The 20,000-nt window shown below is 47.4% G+C and overlaps 1 protein-coding gene across 1 annotated transcript in view; it reads left to right on the top strand.

Annotated features, from left to right (window-relative positions):
* The first annotated feature begins 5,603 nt into the window (after nt 1–5,603).
* The window catches only part of LOC143283444 (potassium voltage-gated channel subfamily KQT member 1-like), a 103,535-nt gene continuing 89,138 nt past the window's right edge, over nt 5,604–20,000 (top strand). Inside the window, exon 1 of the mRNA XM_076589681.1 lies at nt 5,604–5,690. Within this exon, the coding sequence (XP_076445796.1) occupies nt 5,604–5,690 (87 nt within the window). The remainder of the gene's footprint in view (nt 5,691–20,000) is intronic.

Here is a 20,000-nt window from a genome sequence, read left to right on the forward strand (position 1 = left end):
CCTCCAGTCTAAAGGGTACTAATCAGACGCTTTAACTCACTCAGTACGGCCATTCCTCTCTTCTCCTCTACACAGACCCCTCGGATGTCCAATGGGTGTCTGAATGACCCAACCTTTAGCTTCCGTCGTCAGAATTGTGGTATTCTTTGTCAACATTCACCTCTTCAGTATAAGAGCCTTCCGCTTGCAATATTTTGATGATGGTAACTGGGGTGAAACGTTGTTAACGTCGTCTCTTTCGCCGTTCGTATGGAGAGAGTTAATCCGACGCAGTTCATCAGACGCTTTAATCGCTCGATTCTGGCCCCCCAAGTTCTTTCGACAGATCACTGGTTTTATTTCGCCGAACAATCTTCACGAGTAGTGTCTCCTTCGATCTTCGCGGAGAGAGGGAGGGAGTCCTTGAGGCCAAGACAGCCCTGTGCCCTTTGCTGGTTAAGCCGTCAACATCCTCCGTAGGCTGGTGGTGGAGCCTGGGGTCTTTGCTGTCAGGAAATGAGCGGACGGGAGACTGGAAGTACAATTACATTACCAGCCAACCAGGGCACTGACAGACAGAGAGCGTGAGTGATTCTCTCTGGCGTTCCAGCAGACGGCTAGTGGTGGTACCGGAGGTGGGCGGGGAGGGGCAGGGGGCCTGGGGGGTGAGGGTATGTATTATGTACGAAAAAGAATGGTTTGCGTCGTGTGTTTCAGAATTGAAAAATCTGCGGTTAGGTTTTTTTTTTGTGCTAGGTGTATTAGTCAGCACATATTTTCATACCAGATTTTTTTGGGTTTTTTTTTTTTCAACAGATGAAGGGAGTGGTTGTCAGTCAAATGACCCTTCCGTTACGTATGTTTTAATTATGCAAGGCATTATTTCAACAGAAAGTACAGAACTTCAGGGTACGTGCCAGTAGTCCCCTCCTGCTAATTAATTACCGGGATATACTCGACAGGAAATAGTGTTTCTTATGTTCAGCAGAATCAGGAAGCATTGTTTTAGAGTTCTGATAGTTTAAATAGTTCTTATTTCAAAGTCTGAAAAATTGTGTTCATAAAATTTCCACGCCTGGTCAGACAGCGTTCATTCATTCCCCGAAAACGGGAGTTTGTTTTGACATTTTCATAAGTGGATATATGATGGTTCCCATTTACACACTTCTGTAAGTCTATCATGAAGACAGCCACACTGTGTCTTCGGGAGCTGCACCATGCGTCTTCGTTGTATCCGTGACAGAAACGAACTCTGGAAAGAATAAAAACAGCTGTATCCTTTACATTAAGAATAAGGGGATTCGAACTCCAGACCTTCAGTACACAGATAATACCACATTCCATCTCTCGACTCCTGTCTCCCTCCCCCCCCCCCACCAGCCCCCGCCCCCCCCCCCCTCCCCCGCCCTCTCAGCCCCCCGCCTCCCGCCCCCCGCCCCTCTTCCCCTCTCTTCCAGTCCGAGCCTCTCTTGAGCGTCAAGTCCGTGGTTTCAGTTTTCAGTTTTCAGTTTCAGTAGCTCAAGGAGGCGTCACTGCGCTCGGACAAATCCATACACGCTACATCACATCTGCCAAGCAGATGCCTGACCAGCAGCGTAACCCAACGCGCTTTGTCAGGCCTTGAGAAGGTTGCCAACAGCAACCGGTGTTCCCAGGCGGTCACCCATCCAAGTACTAAACCGGGCCCGACGTGGTTTCAGTGGTCGGCAAACAGCAATCTGCACGAGTGTCCTCTTCCACGTCGTTGAGATGTGGTCCTTCTCGCAGAAAACGTCCTCTCCCTTTCCTGGTGGTGTAAAAGATTATTCGTACCCCCTGTTTGTTTTTACCCCCCTCGGGAAAAAAAAAATCTGGCTGTATGAAATGAACCCCGGGGTCTGTGGTAGTCTAGCTTGGATTGTTCCCTCCGGGGATAAACTTCAGCTGGTTTAAACTGATTCCCCCCTACACCCCCGAACTCCCACCCCTCACCCCTACCCCACTAACTAGTTGCGTTTTACTCCCTGCTCTCTGTGTGCTCACCTCACCCACATGCAGTGGAGGATATCGAGGTGAATTTGCTACAGATACAATCAGGACAGATTTGCAAAGACATGCAAACTCTCTCTCTCTGTGTGTGTGTGTGTGTGTGTGTGTGTGTGTGTGTGTGTGTACGTGCCTGTGTGTGTCTGTGCCTGTGACTGTATGTGCCTGTGTGTGTGTGGAATAAAGTAAAGTAATGCGCGTAGTCTTTTAATCTTTTTTTTTTTTTTTTAAATACTTTGTGCGTTGAATCTGTTCTTCTTCTTCTTGTATGTTATTGTGTATGTATGTGTTTTATGTTCATTGCAAAGCGCTTTGAGCTCCTTTAAGAGAGTAAAGTGTTCAACAAGCATCCATTAGTATTAGTTGTAGTACTGAGTAGTAGTAGTAGTAGTAGTAAATTCCCCACGTTCGTTTCCGTCAAGTTTATTTGAGAGGAAGGGGTATGGGACAGCGAAGGCTATTCCAGAACGAACACCCCTCCCCCCACCCCACCCCACCCCACCCCCAGTTCTTTTCTCATTAACTTGATTAAACGCGTCGAAAGGGGGATAATTTCCAGCCAGGTCTCTCCTCTCCTTCAGTCTCTCCGCTGGTTGCCTGTTTCTGATCGAACAGACTAAAAGCTATCCACTCTGACCTTTTCTGCAGTCAACGGATCTGGCCCCAAGTGTCTTTCTGAACTCCTCCATATCTATACCCCGTCTCGCCAGCTCCGTTCTTCCTCTGATACTCGACTTCTCAGGATACCTCACGTCAGAAGTAAGACCTGTGGACACAGATCGTTTTCTTTTCAATCGCCAAAGACGTGGAACAAGCTCCCTGATAACCTCCGTCATTCTGATTCCCTCGCATCTTTTAAATCTCGTCTCAAAACTCACCTTTTCCCTCAGCAATAAGTTCAATTGTGGCAGGTCCACTTCCTTTGCGTTAGCTGTGCTTGACTATGTGTGTATACATATGTATGTGTACATAACTACATGCATGTGTATGAATTGTATTGTGTGTGCGTGTGTTTATGTAAGTTTGTGCCTGCCTATGTGTGCGTATGTGTTAGGGTAGCTGTTAGATACACATGTATGTTAAAATGTATGTATGCAGTGTGTGTGTGTGTGTGTGTGTGTGTGTGTGTGTGTGTGTGTGTGGTCACATTTTGGTGTGTGTATGTAACATTGATGTAATGTTGTATGTTAACAAAAGCGTTTTTGTAAAGCACCTGGAGCAGATTTCTGGATAGTGTGCTATATAAATATCCATTATTATTATTATTATTATTAAGGGTTGGGTGAGTGGCCGAACTTGACGATCCACAAATAACCTCGGGAGTCAAGAGGAGAAAGAGCAGGATGTATGTATGATGTGGTCAGTCATGTCCATCTATGGTCATCACAAACATTTTCTTTGCTGCGTGCCACGTCGTTTCTATTGTTCGTGTCTTTAGCCGCTTGGCATAGAAGAATAATGGTTTTGCTGTTCCTTTAAAGTGTAGACTAATGGATGTTCTTGAAAGAGGTGTGTGTGTGTGTGTGTGTGTGTGTGTGTGTGTGTGTGTGTTTCTTTTTGTGTATTTGAATGAAAGACACAATATAAATAAACTATTATTATTATTATTATTGTTGTTGTTGATATTACTATTAATTTTATCAATTTTATTATGATCATTATTTTGTTATCATCATTATCATCATTACACACCTCTAGGAGGTGCATTTCTAGCTGACTGAAGTACTTAACAAAAAAAATAAACGCGCCGTTTGTCTTAAACAAAGTCTGGGCAGAGGGAGTGGAGTCTAGCGAAATAGCTGAACTAAATAAATTTCAGCCGTTTTAGTCTGCGTGGAGACTCGGGACTTCGTCAACGTCTCCCGCCATGAACACCAGCTTTCGATGGATTGTCTCGGACAACACGTTTAGTCCGGATCGCGGACGTTTCCGTTTACTCCCGCCCCATGACCAGGATCCCCGAACCTCAAACCACACAATTACATCACCAACCCACCGCACTACATCTCCCTCCCTCCCTCTCTCTCTCTCTCTCTCTCTCTCTCTCTCTCTGGCTGTCTCTCCCGGAACTCGGAAATCAAGTCAATTAGTTTCAATGGAGAGTGAAGCAATCTGTACGAGTAAGCCCCCTTGATCTCGGTGGAAGGGAAGTCACTCACGGCAAACAGTCCCCTTGTCCTATCCTGCTTAAGCCGTTAACATCTTCTGCCGTCGGTGGCGAGACGGGGGTGGGTGTGGGTGGTAGTGGTGGTGGTGGGGATTTGGGGGGGTGGGGGGGGGGGGGGTGGGGGTTCTTTGCCGGGGTGTTTGCATTCCGGAAATGAGTCGGCGAGCGACTGAGAAGCAAAATGTGTCACCAACTATAGCTCTGTCAGAAGGACTGATCTGACTTTGTCGCGGATTCTCTCGTGCATACATATAACCTTTGTGTATAGTTCATAGAGTTGTTGTTGTAGTTGTAGTGGGAGTATCAGCTGTTGTTGTTGTTGGTGGTGGTGGTGGTGGTGTAATACTTGTTGTTGTTATTTGTGTAGCTGTATTTAAGTTCTATAACAACATTATCTTACTGGCTAAAATGTGTATAATATGTATTTTCAAGAACAGAAACACCGACTGAAATAAGGGTTTATCATTACTGTTATAATAATAATTATTATTATTATTGTATTGTTGTTGTTATTGTTATTATTATTACATAGAACTGTGAACGAGAACAATGCTTTCTATTCCTTTAACTTAAATTATACACAAACTTGCTATACGTCTTTTTTTATATTCACACACACACACACACACACACACACACACACACACACACACACACACACACACACACACACACACACACAGAGTGAGAGAGAGAGAGAGAGAGAGTGTGTGTGGCATGCTGGTCTATTCACCCATATAACCATGTCACAACGCTGTTTTTGCCGTTGCCTGTTGCAGTTTCATGACAGACACACACACACACACACACACACACACACACACACACAGAGAGAGAGAGAGAGAGAGAGAGAGAGTGTGTGTGTGTGTGTGTGTGGCATGCTGGTCTATTCACCCATATAACCATCTCACAACGTTGTTTTTGCCGTTGCCTGTTACAGTTTCATGACACACACACACACACAGACACACACACACACACACACACACACACACACAGAGAGAGAGAGAGAGAGAGAGAGAGAGAGAGAGTGTGTGTGTGTGTGTGTGGCATGCTGGTCTATTCACCCATATAACCATCTCACAACGTTGTTTTTGCCGTTGCCTGTTACAGTTTCATGACACACACACACACAGACACACAGACACACACACACACACACACAGAGAGAGAGAGAGAGAGAGAGAGTGTGTGTGTGTGTGTGTCTGGCATGCTGGTCTATTCACCCATATAACCATCTCACAACGTTGTTTTTGCCGTTGCCTGTTACAGTTTCATGACACACACACACACACACACACACACACACACACAGAGAGAGAGAGAGAGAGAGAGTGTGTGTGTGTGTGTGTGTGTGTGGCATGCTGGTCTATTCACCCATATAACCATCTGACAACGCTGTTTTTTTTTGGTCGTTGCCTGTTGCAGGTTCATGATGGTCCTCATCTGCCTCATCTTCAGCGTGTTGTCTACCATCGAGCACTATTCCGACTTCGCTCTCGAGGCGCTCTTCTACATGGTGAGTTGGTGCTGTGGCTTGTCTGGGGGGCCGTCGTCAGTCGGCCTGGGTTTGGTTTGCTTTGTGTGTTTGATAGTTTTGTTTTGACTTTTTTTTTTCTTCACTTCTGTTTCTCTCTCTCTCTCTCTCTCTCTCTCTCTCTCTCTCGCTCCCTTCCTCTCATCTCTCCCCCCATACCCCCCCTCTCTCTCTGTCTGTCTCTCTCTCCCACACACAGACACACAAGCACACACATACACACAAAAACAACACATACACACACGCCACGCACGCACACATACATACACGCACATGCACATACATGCACGCACGCATGCTCGCTCGCTCGCTCACTCACACACACATTCACACACACACCACGCGTATCCCCCCGCCACACACACACACACACACACACACACACACACACACACACACACACACACACACACACACATCAGGCATAATCAAATAACCACCACCATCATCATTATTACTAGTAGTGTTGTCACACACACAGAGACACAGACACACATAGACAAACACACACACGAGAGAGAGAGAGAGAGAGAGAGAGAGAGAGAGAGAGAGAGAGAGGTGCTTGTGCTTGTGTTTATATGTGTGTTGGTGTCTCTTTGGTTATAATAAAACAGACTGAAAAAAAATTTAAAAAAATTAAAAAAAAAAAAAAAATGAAAACAGTCTTTTTTTCCCTCTTGCAAACAAGGTTCTGTTCTTATCAGTCAACACAGCTCTCTTCCCATTCATCACACAATTAACCAAGTCAAGCAACCCTGATTAATAACATCATGTAATGTACTGTGGTGCTCATAGGTTTGTTTTAACTCACTCAGTACGGCCAGTCCTCTCTTCTCCTCTACACAGACCCCTCGGATGTCCAGTGGGTGTCTGAATGACCCAACCTTTAGCTTCCGTCGTCAGAATTGTGGTATTCTTTGTCAACATTCACCTCTTCAGTATAAGAGCCTTCCGCTTGCAATATGTTGATGATGGTAATTGGGGTGAAACGCTGTTAACGTCGTCCTCTTTCGCCGTTCGTATGGAGAGAGTTAACCTCACCACTGCAGGATTTGAGTGAGTTTTGATAGTTTCAGGATCTGTTTGTGGTATGTTTGATTATGTACTATTTACGATCGTGTGCTGTGACTTCTGTATGTGCATGCGCGTGTGCGTGTGTGTATTGTGTCGGGGGTGGGGGAGGGGGGGCGGGGGTGTGTGTGTGGATGAATAGTTTTCAATGATGTTTGTTATCTTGTGTTCAATTTTTTTTTCCTTTTTGATATTACATATGTGTTCCATTTGTAAACGCCTAGTGATTATTTTCAAAATTAGGCATAAATACTCATAATAATAATAATAATAATAATGATAATTTGCCTTCATGTGATCGCAATATAGATATGGAATATTATCAAAATTTACAGTATACCTTGCTAGAATGTGAGATGCTGCGAGGGCTTTTTCTGTTGTATAATCAGAAAACAGTCTTTTTTCTTTCTTTTTCTTTTTTTTTCTTTTTATTATTTGTTGGTTGTTGTTTTTTTTAGCAGTCTCAGAATAAGAAAGACACTCCATTCCAGGGTGGTATCCTGAAGATCCACATTTATTTCGTCCATGCCTGTTGGTCTGTGTGCGTTGGTGTGTTCGTGTGTGTGTGCGTGCGTACGTGTGTGTGTGTGCGTGCGTAAGTGCATGGTGTGTGTTTGTGTGTGTGTGTGTGTGTGTGTGTGTGTTTATTTTGAAAGGTTTGAAAGCGCTTTATAACATGTATTATTATTATTGTTGTTGTGGTTGTGGTATTGGTGGTTGTTTCGTTATAAAATGTAATATGTTATACTGTCGTCACTCACGTACCGTTATCGGTTTTGTTTGTTTGTTTGTTTTGTTGTTGTTGTTGTTGTTTTTGTTGTCGTTGTTGTTTTTGTTCTGATCGGCGGCAGTGGATATTGAGCCTGCCTGGTCTGGCATCCCTCTCCATTGATTTCAAGTCACTTTGGTTCAGGGTCTCTCGTCTCCGACAGACTACCCTCCCACCCCCGCCCCACGCCCCCCAGCCCCCGTTCTGTGAACTGAGTGGTTCTGTTCACTGCATCGTGTTTCAGTCGGCACTCGCGTTAAGAGATTTGTATTTGTATTTCTTTTTATCACAACAGATTTCTCTGTGTGAAATTCGGGCTGCTCTCCCCAGGGAGAGCGCGTCGCTACACTACAGCGCCACCCATTTTTTTGTTTTTTTTTCTGCGTGCATTTTTATTTGTTTTTCCTATCGAAGTGGATTTTTCTACAGAATTTTGCCAGGAACAACCTTTTTGTTGCCGTGGGTTCTTTTACGTGCGCTAAGTGAATGCTGCACACGGGGCTTCGGTTTATCGTCTCATCCGAATGACTAGCGTCCAGCCAACCACTCAAGGTCTCGTGGAAGGGGAAAAAATATCGACGGCTGAGCCGTGATTCGAACCAGCGCGCTCAGATTCTCTCGCTACCTACGCGTTACCTTTTGGCCATTACTCCACTATTTGCTGTTGTTGTTGTTGTGGTGGTGGTGGTGGTGGTGGTGGTGGTGGTGGTGGTCGTCGTCGTCGTCGTCGTCAGTACTTGAGCCTCTCTCTTCTCCCGTTTCGCTGTCTGTGTGAGATTGTTGTTGTTGTTGTTGTTGTTGTTGTTGTTGTTGTTGTTGTTGTTGTTGTTGTTGTTGTTGTTGTTGTTGTTGTTGTTGCTGCTGCTTTTTGTTTCCGGCATATAGAATACAGGCATGTATGCCATTTTTGTCTGTTCTGAATTAGAGCTGGTAAGGTAATACATTTCTTCACTGAGATATTGTGGGGAAAGGGAGAGAAGGTAAAACTGTTGGAGAAGATAACACCAGAAAAAAAAGGGTAGACAGGGCCAGCTTTCTCTCTGTCACGTGTGTGTGTGTGTGTGTGTGTGTGTGTGTGTGTGTGTGTGTGTGTGTGTGCCAGTGTTTGTGTGTTTGTGTGCGTCTGTCAACACCACCTTATGTGTGTTGTACACAACTTCAATCTGAAGTACTGTCAACACCACCCTATCTGAGTTGTACACAACTTCAATCTGCAGTACTGTCAACACCACCCTATGTGAGTTGTACACAACTTCGGTCAACAGTACTGTCAACACCACCCTATGTGAGTTGTACACAACTTCAGTCAACAGTACTGTCAACACCACCCTATGTACGTTGTACACAACTTCAATCTGCAGTACTGTCAACACCACCCTATCTGAGTTGTACACAACTTCAGTCTGCAGTACTGTCAACACCACCCTATGTGAGTTGTACACAACTTCAGTCTGCAGTACTGTCAACACCACCCTATGTGCGTTGTACACAACTTCGGTCAACAGTACTGTCAACACCACCCTATGTGCGTTGTACACAACTTCGGTCAACAGTACTGTCAACACCACCCTATGTGCGTTGTACACAACTTCGGTCAACAGTACTGTCAACACCACCCTGTGTGCGTTGTACACAACTTCAGTCTGCAGTACTGTCAACACCACCCTATCTGAGTTGTACACAACTTCGGTCAACAGTACTGTCAACACCACCATATGTACGTTGTACACAACTTCAATCTGCAGTACTGTCAACACCACCCTATCTGAGTTGTACACAACTTCAATATGCAGTACTGTCAACACCACCCTATGTACGTTGTACACAACTTGAATCTGCAGTACTGTCAACACCACCCTATGTGAGTTGTACACAACTTCAATCTGCAGTACAGTCAACACCAGTCACAATAAGTTCAGCCTCACAAAACTTCATAATTAAGGCTAAGCCCAGAGGGACTTCTGACACGCAAGAATCCCACTAACAGGTGTTTATAAATTCACAGCACATCAAAAGATCGGAAATAATAATCAAATCAGAAATACAGACATATTCGGGTAGCACATCCAAACTCCATACGAGCGCTAACAGATATCAGAATGTTCCATTCTGTACAGGCTGTCTTGGAGCATCTCATCTGTCGCAGCCACACACGGCCAAATAATGTCCGACTCGAGTCACAGAGTCCGGTTTATTGTTCTTCCTTGGACAAAAGGAAGTGTCTCCACATGAAAAGATATTGGGCAAAATAACGTATTTACACGTCTTGATGTCTGCCGAGTGAACACCACCGTGCACCTCGGCTCGTAGACCCTGCGCCCTCTCTAGACCCCGGAGTACGCTAGCTGGAGTGAAGGTCGTCCTGTGTAACGTGGCCAGCTGCTGCCCTCTCTAGACGCCGGAGTATGCCAGCTGGAGTGAAGGTCGTCCTGTGCAACGTGCCCAACTCTCGGACCACAGCCAGTGGAACTGAAACCACGCTGAGAGGGAAGAGGAGGGGAGAGGGAGAAGGGGAAGAAGAAGCTGACGTTAGAGAGAAACAAAGGTTGTGTGTCTGCTCTCACTCACTCACTCACTCATTCCCTCGACCGCTGGGGTCTTTGGGGGGACATGAGGAAGATGTCATAGCTCGCCACACCGTTCTGTTGGCAGCTGTCGTGAGATTTGGCATCGTCATTTTGGTCCATTTCTTGACGTTGTCGGACCAGCTCTTTCTCTGCCGCCCCCGTCTGCGCCCTCCCTCTACAGTCCTTTGCAGGATGGTTTTGGAGAGGGTGTTATGTCGTATGACGTGACCAAACCATGCCATCTTCCGTCGTTTGACAGTCGCCAGCAGTGGTTCTTGGGGCCCAACAAGGTTGCTGACCAGGTTCCGCACATAGCCATTGGTCTTGTGCTCCTTGTAGGAGATGTGTAGTAGTCTCTTCAAGCACACTTAATTACCAGACTATTATCAAATTCATTACGGACCAAGTATTGTTCTAATGTCAAGTGCATATGCTTTAGTAACCTGACAATTGAGCATATAATTTTTCACTGTAGCTTGATGAAGCCTTTTGTACACGAAAGTGTGTCTTCACAAGTGACTGAGAACGTTGATGTTTTTGACTTTTTGCATTCATTATGAGTTGTTTCGCTTGTCAGTTAACGACTTCTCTTTTACGAAGTCCTTTAAGTAATTTCCTGTAAATGTATTTAGAGGGGTTTTTTCTTCTTCTAAATTTCACCCACATTTTTACCCTCATTTGCCCAGTTTCCCCCAACCCTCCATTCATCCACATCTCCCACCCCTTCTAACCGATAATACTCAGATGTATTCATAAATACTTTAACAAAATGTCTTCAATCACCGACATGTGTGACGGGACATTAACTCACTCCGTACGGCCAGTCCTCTCTTCTCCTCTACACAGACCCCTCGGATGTCCAGTGGGTGTCTCAATGACCCAACCTTTAGCTTCCGTCGTCAGAATTGTGGTATTCTTTGTCAATATTCACCTCTTCAGTATAAGAGCCTTCCGCTTGCAATATTTTGATGATGGTAATTGGGGTGAAACGCTGTTAACGTCGTCTCTTTCGCCGTTCGTATGGAGAGAGTTAAACAAAAATTCCTCCTTCCTCCTTTAATTACCACTGGCAGGGTTCGAAACCGAAATCTCAATTTAAAGATTTTGATTTACCGCACTTTTTTTATTTTTTTATTTTTATTTATTTATTTATTTATTTATTTATTTTTTTTTTTTTGATTCTGACTTGGTGAATTTTGAAATAAAAACAACCGAAAATAGAAATAATAAAACTTTGAATACAATCATTGCACTCGTTTAGAAAACCCAAGTTTTCTTATGCGAACCATGACACCAAATATATATTTTTAGTTCACTTACCGAATCAGCTGGCAGTTCACGACCCTGACAGATGGAGACAACGACTTTCGTCTGCGGACGATCTCGACACACTGTGCTCTGGCATTTCAAAAAAATTAGACCTCAACTTTCTGAACCGAACTCACAGTACTGCAAATTAACTCTCTCCATACGAACGGCGAAAGAGACGACGTTAACAGCGTTTCACCCCAATTACCATCATCAAAATATTGCAAGTGGAAGGCTCTTATACTGAAGAGGTGAATGTTGACAAAGAATACCACAATTCTGACGACGGAAGCTAAAGGTTGGGTCATTGAGACACCCACTGGACATCCGAGGGGTCTGTGTAGAGGAGAAGAGAGGACTGGCCGTACTGAGTGAGTTAACACAAAAAAAATATTGTGCAACCCGTAGCTTGGTCGCTGCGTTGACCTTGGCAAGAAGCGAAAGCCACACGTCCAAATCAGCACTTTCTAAAACATTGCTTCTTGACAGGCAGTATCCATTGAGGCTTTAATTTCTTTTTTAATTTATTTATTTTTATTTTTTTTTTTTTACTCAGGATAGAAGCGAGGATCCATGTTTCCGTGTGCTGGTTTTATTTATTTGTTTGTTTATTTATGTATTTATTTATGTATTCATATATCTATTTTCTTATTCCTAAACTCATGTTTTTAATTTTTTTTATTATTATTATATCTGTTTGTTTATTTATTATTCATTTATTGATTTATCTACTTGTCTATTTTTAGGGTGTAGGATATATAAGAGAGAAGGGGAGAACGGAACAGGAAGCGGAAATAGAAGGCAGGGCAGACAACTCTGCTGTCCTGGGTGTCCAGCCTTGCACGACGTGCTGCTTCATTCATTCCACCACCACAACCACCACCTCCACCCCCCCGCCCTCTTCCTCTAACCCCCCCCCCCCCACCCCCCCCCACACACACACACACACACCCCACCCTCCAGTCAGCTGACAAAAACCGATTTGTTCGTCTCTCGGGTCAGGGACGATTCGTGTGTGGAGAGAGCAATCTGCTGTCGTCACCCCCCCCTTCCCTCTTCCCCTCCCCTCCATTCACCCAGGGTCCCCCCTTCCTCTTTCCTCTCACCTCCCCACCCGCTTCCATACATCCGTCAATCGGCGGTTAATAATAATAATAATAATAATAATAATAATAATACTCGAGAACGTGTCCACCTCGCCTCTTTTAGATATTGTGCACGAAACTACCCTGTATGTGATTTTATATGTTGCATGACCTTGACAATGTTTGAGCATGACAATGGTAAGAAGACAGATTACAGGGGGAAGAAAGAGAGAGAGAGAGAGAGAGAGAGAGAGAGAGAGAGAGAGAGAGAGAAAAGGGCAGAATAGAGATGAGAGAAGAAAAAAAAAAAGAAAGAGAAAGAAAAGACAACAGAAGGGAGAAAAATGATGATGGAAGGAACAAAAAGAAAGAAAGAGAGAGAGAGAGAGCGAACAAAAAAAAAAAAAAAAAAAAAAAAAAAAAGTGGGAAAGAACCTTCCAAGGATGCTGAGACTATCCTGCTCATTTGCAGAAATTTTACGCATCCACTGATTTCTCCTTAAAAAAAGAGAGAGAAAAAAAAATACTAGTATATTGTACTTGTATGGCGCAAACTCCCTACAGATGGGCTCTCAAGCGCCTCACATGAAACAGTACATTAAGTGGAGTGATGGCCTAGAGGTAACGCGTCCGCCTAGGAAGCGAGAGAATCTGAGCGCGCTGGTTCGAATCACGGTTCAGCCGCCGGTATTTTCTCCCCCTCCACTAGACCTTGAGTGGTGGTCTGGACGCTAGTCATTCGGATGAGACGATAAACCGAGGTCCCGTGTGCTAGCATGCATTTAGCGCACGTAAAAGAACCCTCGGCAACAAAAGGGTTGTTCCTGGCAAAATTCTGTAGCAAAATCCACATCGATAGGAAAAACAAATGAAACTGCATGCAGGAAAAAATACCCTCCCAAAAATGGGTGGCGCTGGGGAGAGCAGCCCGAATTTCACGCAGAGAAATCTGTTGTGATAAAAACAAATACAAAAATACAATATATATATATATATATATAAATATAACAGTGCATTCTACCACACAAGAGCACATTGAAAGCACAGAAGGGAAAAAGGAAAACAAAATCTGTATCCACCAGCACAGTTGTTTTTTTTCTTTTTTTTTTTTTTTTTTTTACAAATTGCAGATTTTATACCTATCTCTGTCCCCCCCCCCCCAACCCCCCTCCCTCACCCCCCGAGGATCTCCCCTAAGCCTGAACCCTCCCCCTCCCCTCCCCCTCGCCTCTCCCACCCCTCCCACCCTGCCGGGGATGGGATGAGAGAGTCAGACAGACTGGTCATTCTTCTGTCGTCATCATCCGGCTGTCATACATATGCGTGCGCGCGCACGTGTGTGTGTGTGTGTGTGTGTGTGTGTGTGTGTGTGTGCGCGCGCGCACGCGCGTAGAGGGGGTGGAAAGAGGGTGAGGGAGGGGGCGGGTCAGGAGGTGGAAGTGGAAAGTGTTAATAATTGAAGCAGACAAGTGCTGTCTCTTGAGCAAGGTCTGCTTGTTGCAGCAAGCGTCCCTCTACTCTAACTTTTCTGTCAGTCAAAATGCCAGCCAGTCAGTCAGTCAGTCAGTCAGCCAGTCAGTCAGCCAGTCAGTCAGCCAGCCAGTCAGTCAGACATTCAGTCAGCCAGTCAGTCAGCCATTCAGTCAGTCAGTCAGTTAACAAGTCAACCAGTCAGTCAGTCAGTCAGTCATCCAGTCAGTCAGTCATCCAGTCAGTCAGTCATCCATTCAGTCAGTCAGTCAGTCAACCAGTCAGTTAACAAGTCAACCAGTCAGTCAGTCAACCAGTCAGTCAGCCATTCAGTCAGTCATTCAGTCAGCCAGCCAGTCAGTCAGTCAGTCAGTCAACCAGTCAGTCAGTCAGCCAGTCAGTCATCCATTTAGTCAGTCATCCATTCAGTCAGTCAGTCAACCAGTCAGTTAACAAGTCAACCAGTCAGTCAGCCATTCAGTCAGTCAGTCAGTCAGCCAGTCAGTCAACCAGTCAGTCAGTCAGTCAGTCAACCAGTCAGTCAGTCAGTCAGTCAACCAGTCAGTCAGTCAACCAGTCAGTCAGTCAACCAGTCAGTCAGTCAGTCAGTCAACCAGTCAGTCAGTCAGCCAGTCAGTCAGTCAACCAGTCAGTCAGTCAGTCAGTCAACCAGTCAGTCAGTCAACCAGTCAGTCAGTCAACCAGTCAGTCAGTCAACCAGTCAGTCAGTCAACCAGTCAGTCAGTCAGTCAACCAGTCAGTCAGTCAGTCAGTCAACCAGTCAGTCAGTCAGTCAGTCAACCAGTCAGTCAGTCAACCAGTCAGTCAGTCAACCAGTCAGTCAGTCAGTCAGTCAGCCAGTCAGTCAGTCAGCCAGTCAGTCAGTCAACCAGTCAGTCAGTCAGCCAGTCAGTCAGTCAGTCAGTCAACCAGTCAGCCAGCCAGTCAACCAGTCAGCCAGCCAGCCAGTCAGCCAGTCAGTCAACCAGTCAGTCAGTCAGTCAACCAGTCAGTCGGTCGGTCGGTCGGTCGGTCAACCAGTCAACCAGTCACTCAGTCAACCAGTCGGTCGGTCAGTCAGTCGGTCGGTCAGTCAGTCAGTCAGTCAGTCAGTACCAGTCAGTCAGTCAGTCAGTCAGTCAGTCAACCAGTCAGCCAGTCAGTCAGTCAGTCAGTCAACCAGTCAGTCAGTTCTGCAGACTGTCTAGTCCCTCTGTCTCTGCCTCGCTCTGCATGCACTTAAAAAAAGAAAAAAAGAAGAAGAAAAAAGAGACACTACTCGTGTGACGTACTGTGCTGCCACAACTCCACCACCACCACCACCACCACCACCCCCACCATCCACCCTTCCCTCTTTTTTTTTCCTCCCTCCTCCCCGCCCCTCCTCTCTTCCATGCTGACGTCAGTTGTTGTCCACCCTCCTCCCTCCCCCCCCTGTCCCCGTCACTGTCTCCACACCCTCCCTCTCCCTCTCCATCCGTGAAAACAGTGGGCTTTGTTTTTTCCCTGTCTCTGTTACGTAAAGCTTTCTACTTTTTTTTTTCGTTTGTTTCGTTTGTTTGTTTGTTTGTCCGAATCTTTGTCACTGTCTCTCTGAACGGACGTCCCTTTGTCTGTACGTCTGTCTGACTGTGTCTTTCTGTGTCTGCCTCTGTGTCTGTGTCCGTCTGTTTCTGTGTGTCTGTGTTTGTGTCTGTGTCTGTCTGTGCCTGCCTCTGTGTCTTTCTGTTTCTGTCTCTGCGTGTGTCTGTCTGTCTGTCTGTCTGTCTGTCTGTGTGTCCGTGTCTGTCTCTGTGCCTGTCTGTGTCTGTCTGTGTCTTTTTCCGTTTCTGTCTGTGACTGTCTCAGTGTCTGTGTCTATTTCTGTTTCTGTTTGAGGTGTCCCCCCACCACCCTATCCACCCCCACCACCACCCCCACGACCCTCATCACCCCCACCACCCCCACCACCCTCATCACCCCCACCCCCACCACCCTCATCACCCCCACCATCCTCGCCACCCTCATCACCCCCACCACCTCACCACCCCACCCCCCCACCACCCTCACCACCCCACCACCTTCACCACCCTCACCACCCCCATCACACTCTTCCGTCCCTCTCCATCCGGGACAACGGGGTCAGGTCAGACAACTCTGAGGAGGAGTGTATGTGGTGGGGGATGGGGGGGGGGGAGGAGGAGGAGGGGGGGGGGGGGGTGAGAATGCCTGTGGGATACTGGATGTTACCCTGAGGGGGTGTCACTGTCACTGTCATTGGTCCAATGGTCGCAGTTGCCACTGGGGCAGTTGTCTGCCCCAACTGTCAGCGAACATTTCGTGCGCAGATTGGACTATTCAGCCATCTGCGCACTCACAGATAGATTCATGAGCATCCTTCCCCCCCCCACCCCACCACCACCCTCCCCCCATCCCCCATCCCCCATCTGGATGACAACGATGGTCATCATCGATCTCGATGGACACACCACCACCACCACCACCACCACTGGTCCCCGATACGTGGTGTGGTCTTGGGGGAGGAGCAGGGGGGTCGGGGGGGAGGGAGGGGGGGAGGGGGGCGCTGCACTGCTGAACGTATCACCAACATTCTCCATTTTTCTGGAGGTCGTTGGAATTCAGGGCCTGAGTTAATGGCAAAGCTTCCTCTCTCTCTGTGTCCACTCAGTGATGTTGTCTGTCTGCCCACTTCTGTTCGCTGTCTGCCTCTGTCTCCTTTTCCCCAGCGCTGTTCCCTGAAGGGTGGTCCTGGAGAGTCCCTCCCTGCACTGTTCCCTGAAGGGTGGTCCTGGAGAGTCCCCCCCTGCACTGTTCCCTGAAGGGTGGTCCTGGAGAGTTCCTCCTGCACTGTTCCCTGAAGGATGGTCCTGGAGAGTCCCCCCTGCACTGTTCCCTGAAGGGTGGTCCTGGAGAGTCCCCCCCTGCACTGTTCCCTGAAGGGTGGTCCTGGAGAGTCCCCCCCTGCACTGTTCCCTGAAGGGTGGTTCTGGAGAGTCCCCCCCTGCACTGTTCCCTGAAGGGTGGTCCTGGAGAGTCCCTCCTCTGCACTGTTCCCTGAAGGGTGGTCTTGTAGAGTCCTCCTTGCACTGTTCCCTGAAGGGTGGTTCTGGAGAGTCCCTCCTGCACTGTTCCCTGAAGGGTGGACCTGGAGAGTCCCCCCCTGCACTGTTCCCTGAAGGGTGGTCCTGGAGAGTCCCCCGTGCACTGCTCCCTGAAAAATGGTCTTGGAGAGTCCCCCCGTGCACTGTTCCCTGAAAGATGGTCTTGGAGAGTCCCCCCGTGCACTGTTCCCTGAAAGATGGTCCTGGAGAGTCCCCCCTGTACTGTTCCCTGAAGGGTGGTCCTGGAGAGTCCCCCCCTGCACTGTTCCCTGAAGGGTGGTTCTGGAGAGAGTCCCTCCTGCACTGTTCCCTGAAAGATGGTCTTGGAGAGTCCCCCGTGCACTGTTCCCTGATGGGTGGTCCTGGAGAGTCCCCCCTGCACTGTTCCCTGAAGGGTGGTTCTGGAGAGTCCCCCCCTGCACTGTTCCCTGAAGGGTGGTCCTGGAGAGTCCCTCCCCTGCACTGTTCCCTGAAGGGTGGTTCTGGAGAGTCCCCCCCGTGCACTGTTCCCTGAAGGATGGTCTTGGAGAGTCCCCCCCTGCACTGTTCCCTGAAGGGTGGTCCGGTAGAGTCCCCCCCCTGCACTGTTCCCTGAAGGGTGGTCCTGGAGAGTCCCCCCCCTGCACTGTTCCCTGAAGGGTGGTCCTGGAGAGTCCCTCCTGCACTGTTCCCTGAAGGGTGGTTCTGGAGAGTCCCCCCCTGCACTGTTCCCTGAATGATAGTCCTGGAGAGTCCCCCCCTGCACTGTTCCCTGAAGGGTGGTCCTGGAGAGTCCCCCCCTGCACTGTTCCCTGAAGGGTGGTCCTGGAGAGTCCCTCCTGCACTGTTCCCTGAAGGATGGTCCTGGAGAGTCACCCCCCTGCACTGTTCCCTGAAGGGTGGTTCTGGAGAGTCCCTCCTGTACTGTTCCCTGAAGGGTGGTCTTAAAGGGCCTGTCGGATCTTGCCATCTGGCCGCACCATCTCATTTTCCTTTTTTTTTCATTGTGGTCAGGAGGTCTTCATGCTGACCAACATGTTGTCTGATGGTTTTTCTTACTTCTTCATTTGTTACGGGGTCTGTGTAGGAGATGCCGAGGAGTTTACCTGAAGCATTTCATTTCCGCTGCTTGGATCTTTCTCTTCTCTCAAGCTCAGCTGCAAGAGGCCAGGTGCCAGTTGCGTTTCTCGGTTCTAACTGTTTGACAGTTAACACATGACTAAACGCCTACGTTGACCGAACTACGCCATTGGTCAGTTCCATACTACACACAGTCAGTAGCCGGGGTTACGACCATACTAGGCTCTTCCGTCCGAGCAATGCAACTGGCTGCAGAGGACTCGCACGCTCGGAAGAAAATGGAAGGAACCAGTGCATGTGGTAGCAGGGTGAGTCGTGGTTCCTCTCTTAACAGTTGACTGATGGCTGGACTGAGGAGGAAGGTGGCAGAATGGTTAAGACGCTCAGCTGCCAATACACAGAGTCCGTGAGGGTGTGGGTTCGAATCCCGCTCTCGCCCTTTCTCCTAAGTTTGACTGGAAAATCAAACTGAGCGTCTAGTCTTTCGGATGAGACGATAAACCGAGGTCCCGTGTGCAGCACGCACTTGGCGCACTGAAAAAGAACCCATGGCAACGAGAGTGTTGTCCTCTGGCGAAATTACGTAAAATGAAATCCCCTTTCATAGGTACACAAATATGTAAGCATGCACTCAAGGCCTGACTAAGCGCGTTGGGTTATGCTGCTGGTCAGGCATCTGCTCAACAGATGTGGTGTAGCGTGTATGGATTTGTCCGAACGCAGTGACGCCTCCTTGAGAAAGTGAAACTGAAACTGAAACTGGACTGTTAGTTTCACCTCTCTGTTCGTCTGTGTGCCGCTCTGCTTTTTCTTCTTTCTCTCTTTGTGGGTAGAGGAGGTTGCTTGCACGCACTTGTGGTTTGGGGGTACATATGTGGGGGTGGGGGTGGGAGGTGGGAGGGAGGGAGAAGGCCACGGTCATGATGAAAAAGCGGGGAGGTTGGAGGAGGGGGGGGGGGGATGGGTGTTTACATCATCCGTATCAGAAGAAATATCTTCATCTATCTCGATCCTTCGGTGATTCTTCCTTTTCTTATTCAGCTCCATAATGTCTGGAACAGTTTTCCTCACGATCTTCGCCACTCTCCTTCATTTCAATCTTTCCAAACTGGTCTGAAAACACATCTTTTTGAAAACGCCTATCCATAGACCTTCCATACCTTTTCAGTTTATAAGCCATGCAAACTCACTCTGTCTCTCTTTCTATCTGGTATGAGAAGAAATATCTTTATCTATCTATGTATCTATCTATCTGTCTGTCTGTTTACCTATCGTGTTTTATTATAGATTATTTTACTTCATTTTCCCTCAAGGCCTGACTAAGCGCGTTGGGTTACGCTGCTGGTAACGCACCTGCTTAGCACATGTTGTGTAGCGTATAATTTTTGGATGTGACCGAACTAATGCAGTGACGCCTCCTCTGAGCGACTGAAACTGAACTGAACCGAACCGTACCCCGGCCTTTAACTCTGTCCATACGAACGGCGAAAGAAACGACGTTAACAGCGTTTCACCCCAATTACCACCATCAAAATATTGCAAGCGGAAGGCTCTTATACTGAAGAGGTGAATGTTGACAAAGAACACCACAATTCTGACGACGGAAGCTAAAGGTTGGGTCATTCAGACACCCACTGGACATCCGAGGGGTCTGTGTAAGAGGAGAAGAGAGGACTGGCCGTACTGAGTGAGTTAAAGCCGAGTTCTGTCTCTCGGGGAGTCTGATGTTGCTCCGTGTCACACGGACCTTTTCCGTCCAGTTCCCAGCCAGCCAGACAGTCGGTCAGTCGGTCAGTCGACTAACCGCCTCTGCAGTGTGTGGTCACTTTGTCCTGCACTTTAAAAAAAAAAAAAAAGATAAA

The sequence above is a fragment of the Babylonia areolata genome, chromosome 6 (assembly GCF_041734735.1).
Source record: "Babylonia areolata isolate BAREFJ2019XMU chromosome 6, ASM4173473v1, whole genome shotgun sequence".
NCBI lineage: Eukaryota > Metazoa > Mollusca > Gastropoda > Neogastropoda > Buccinidae > Babylonia > Babylonia areolata.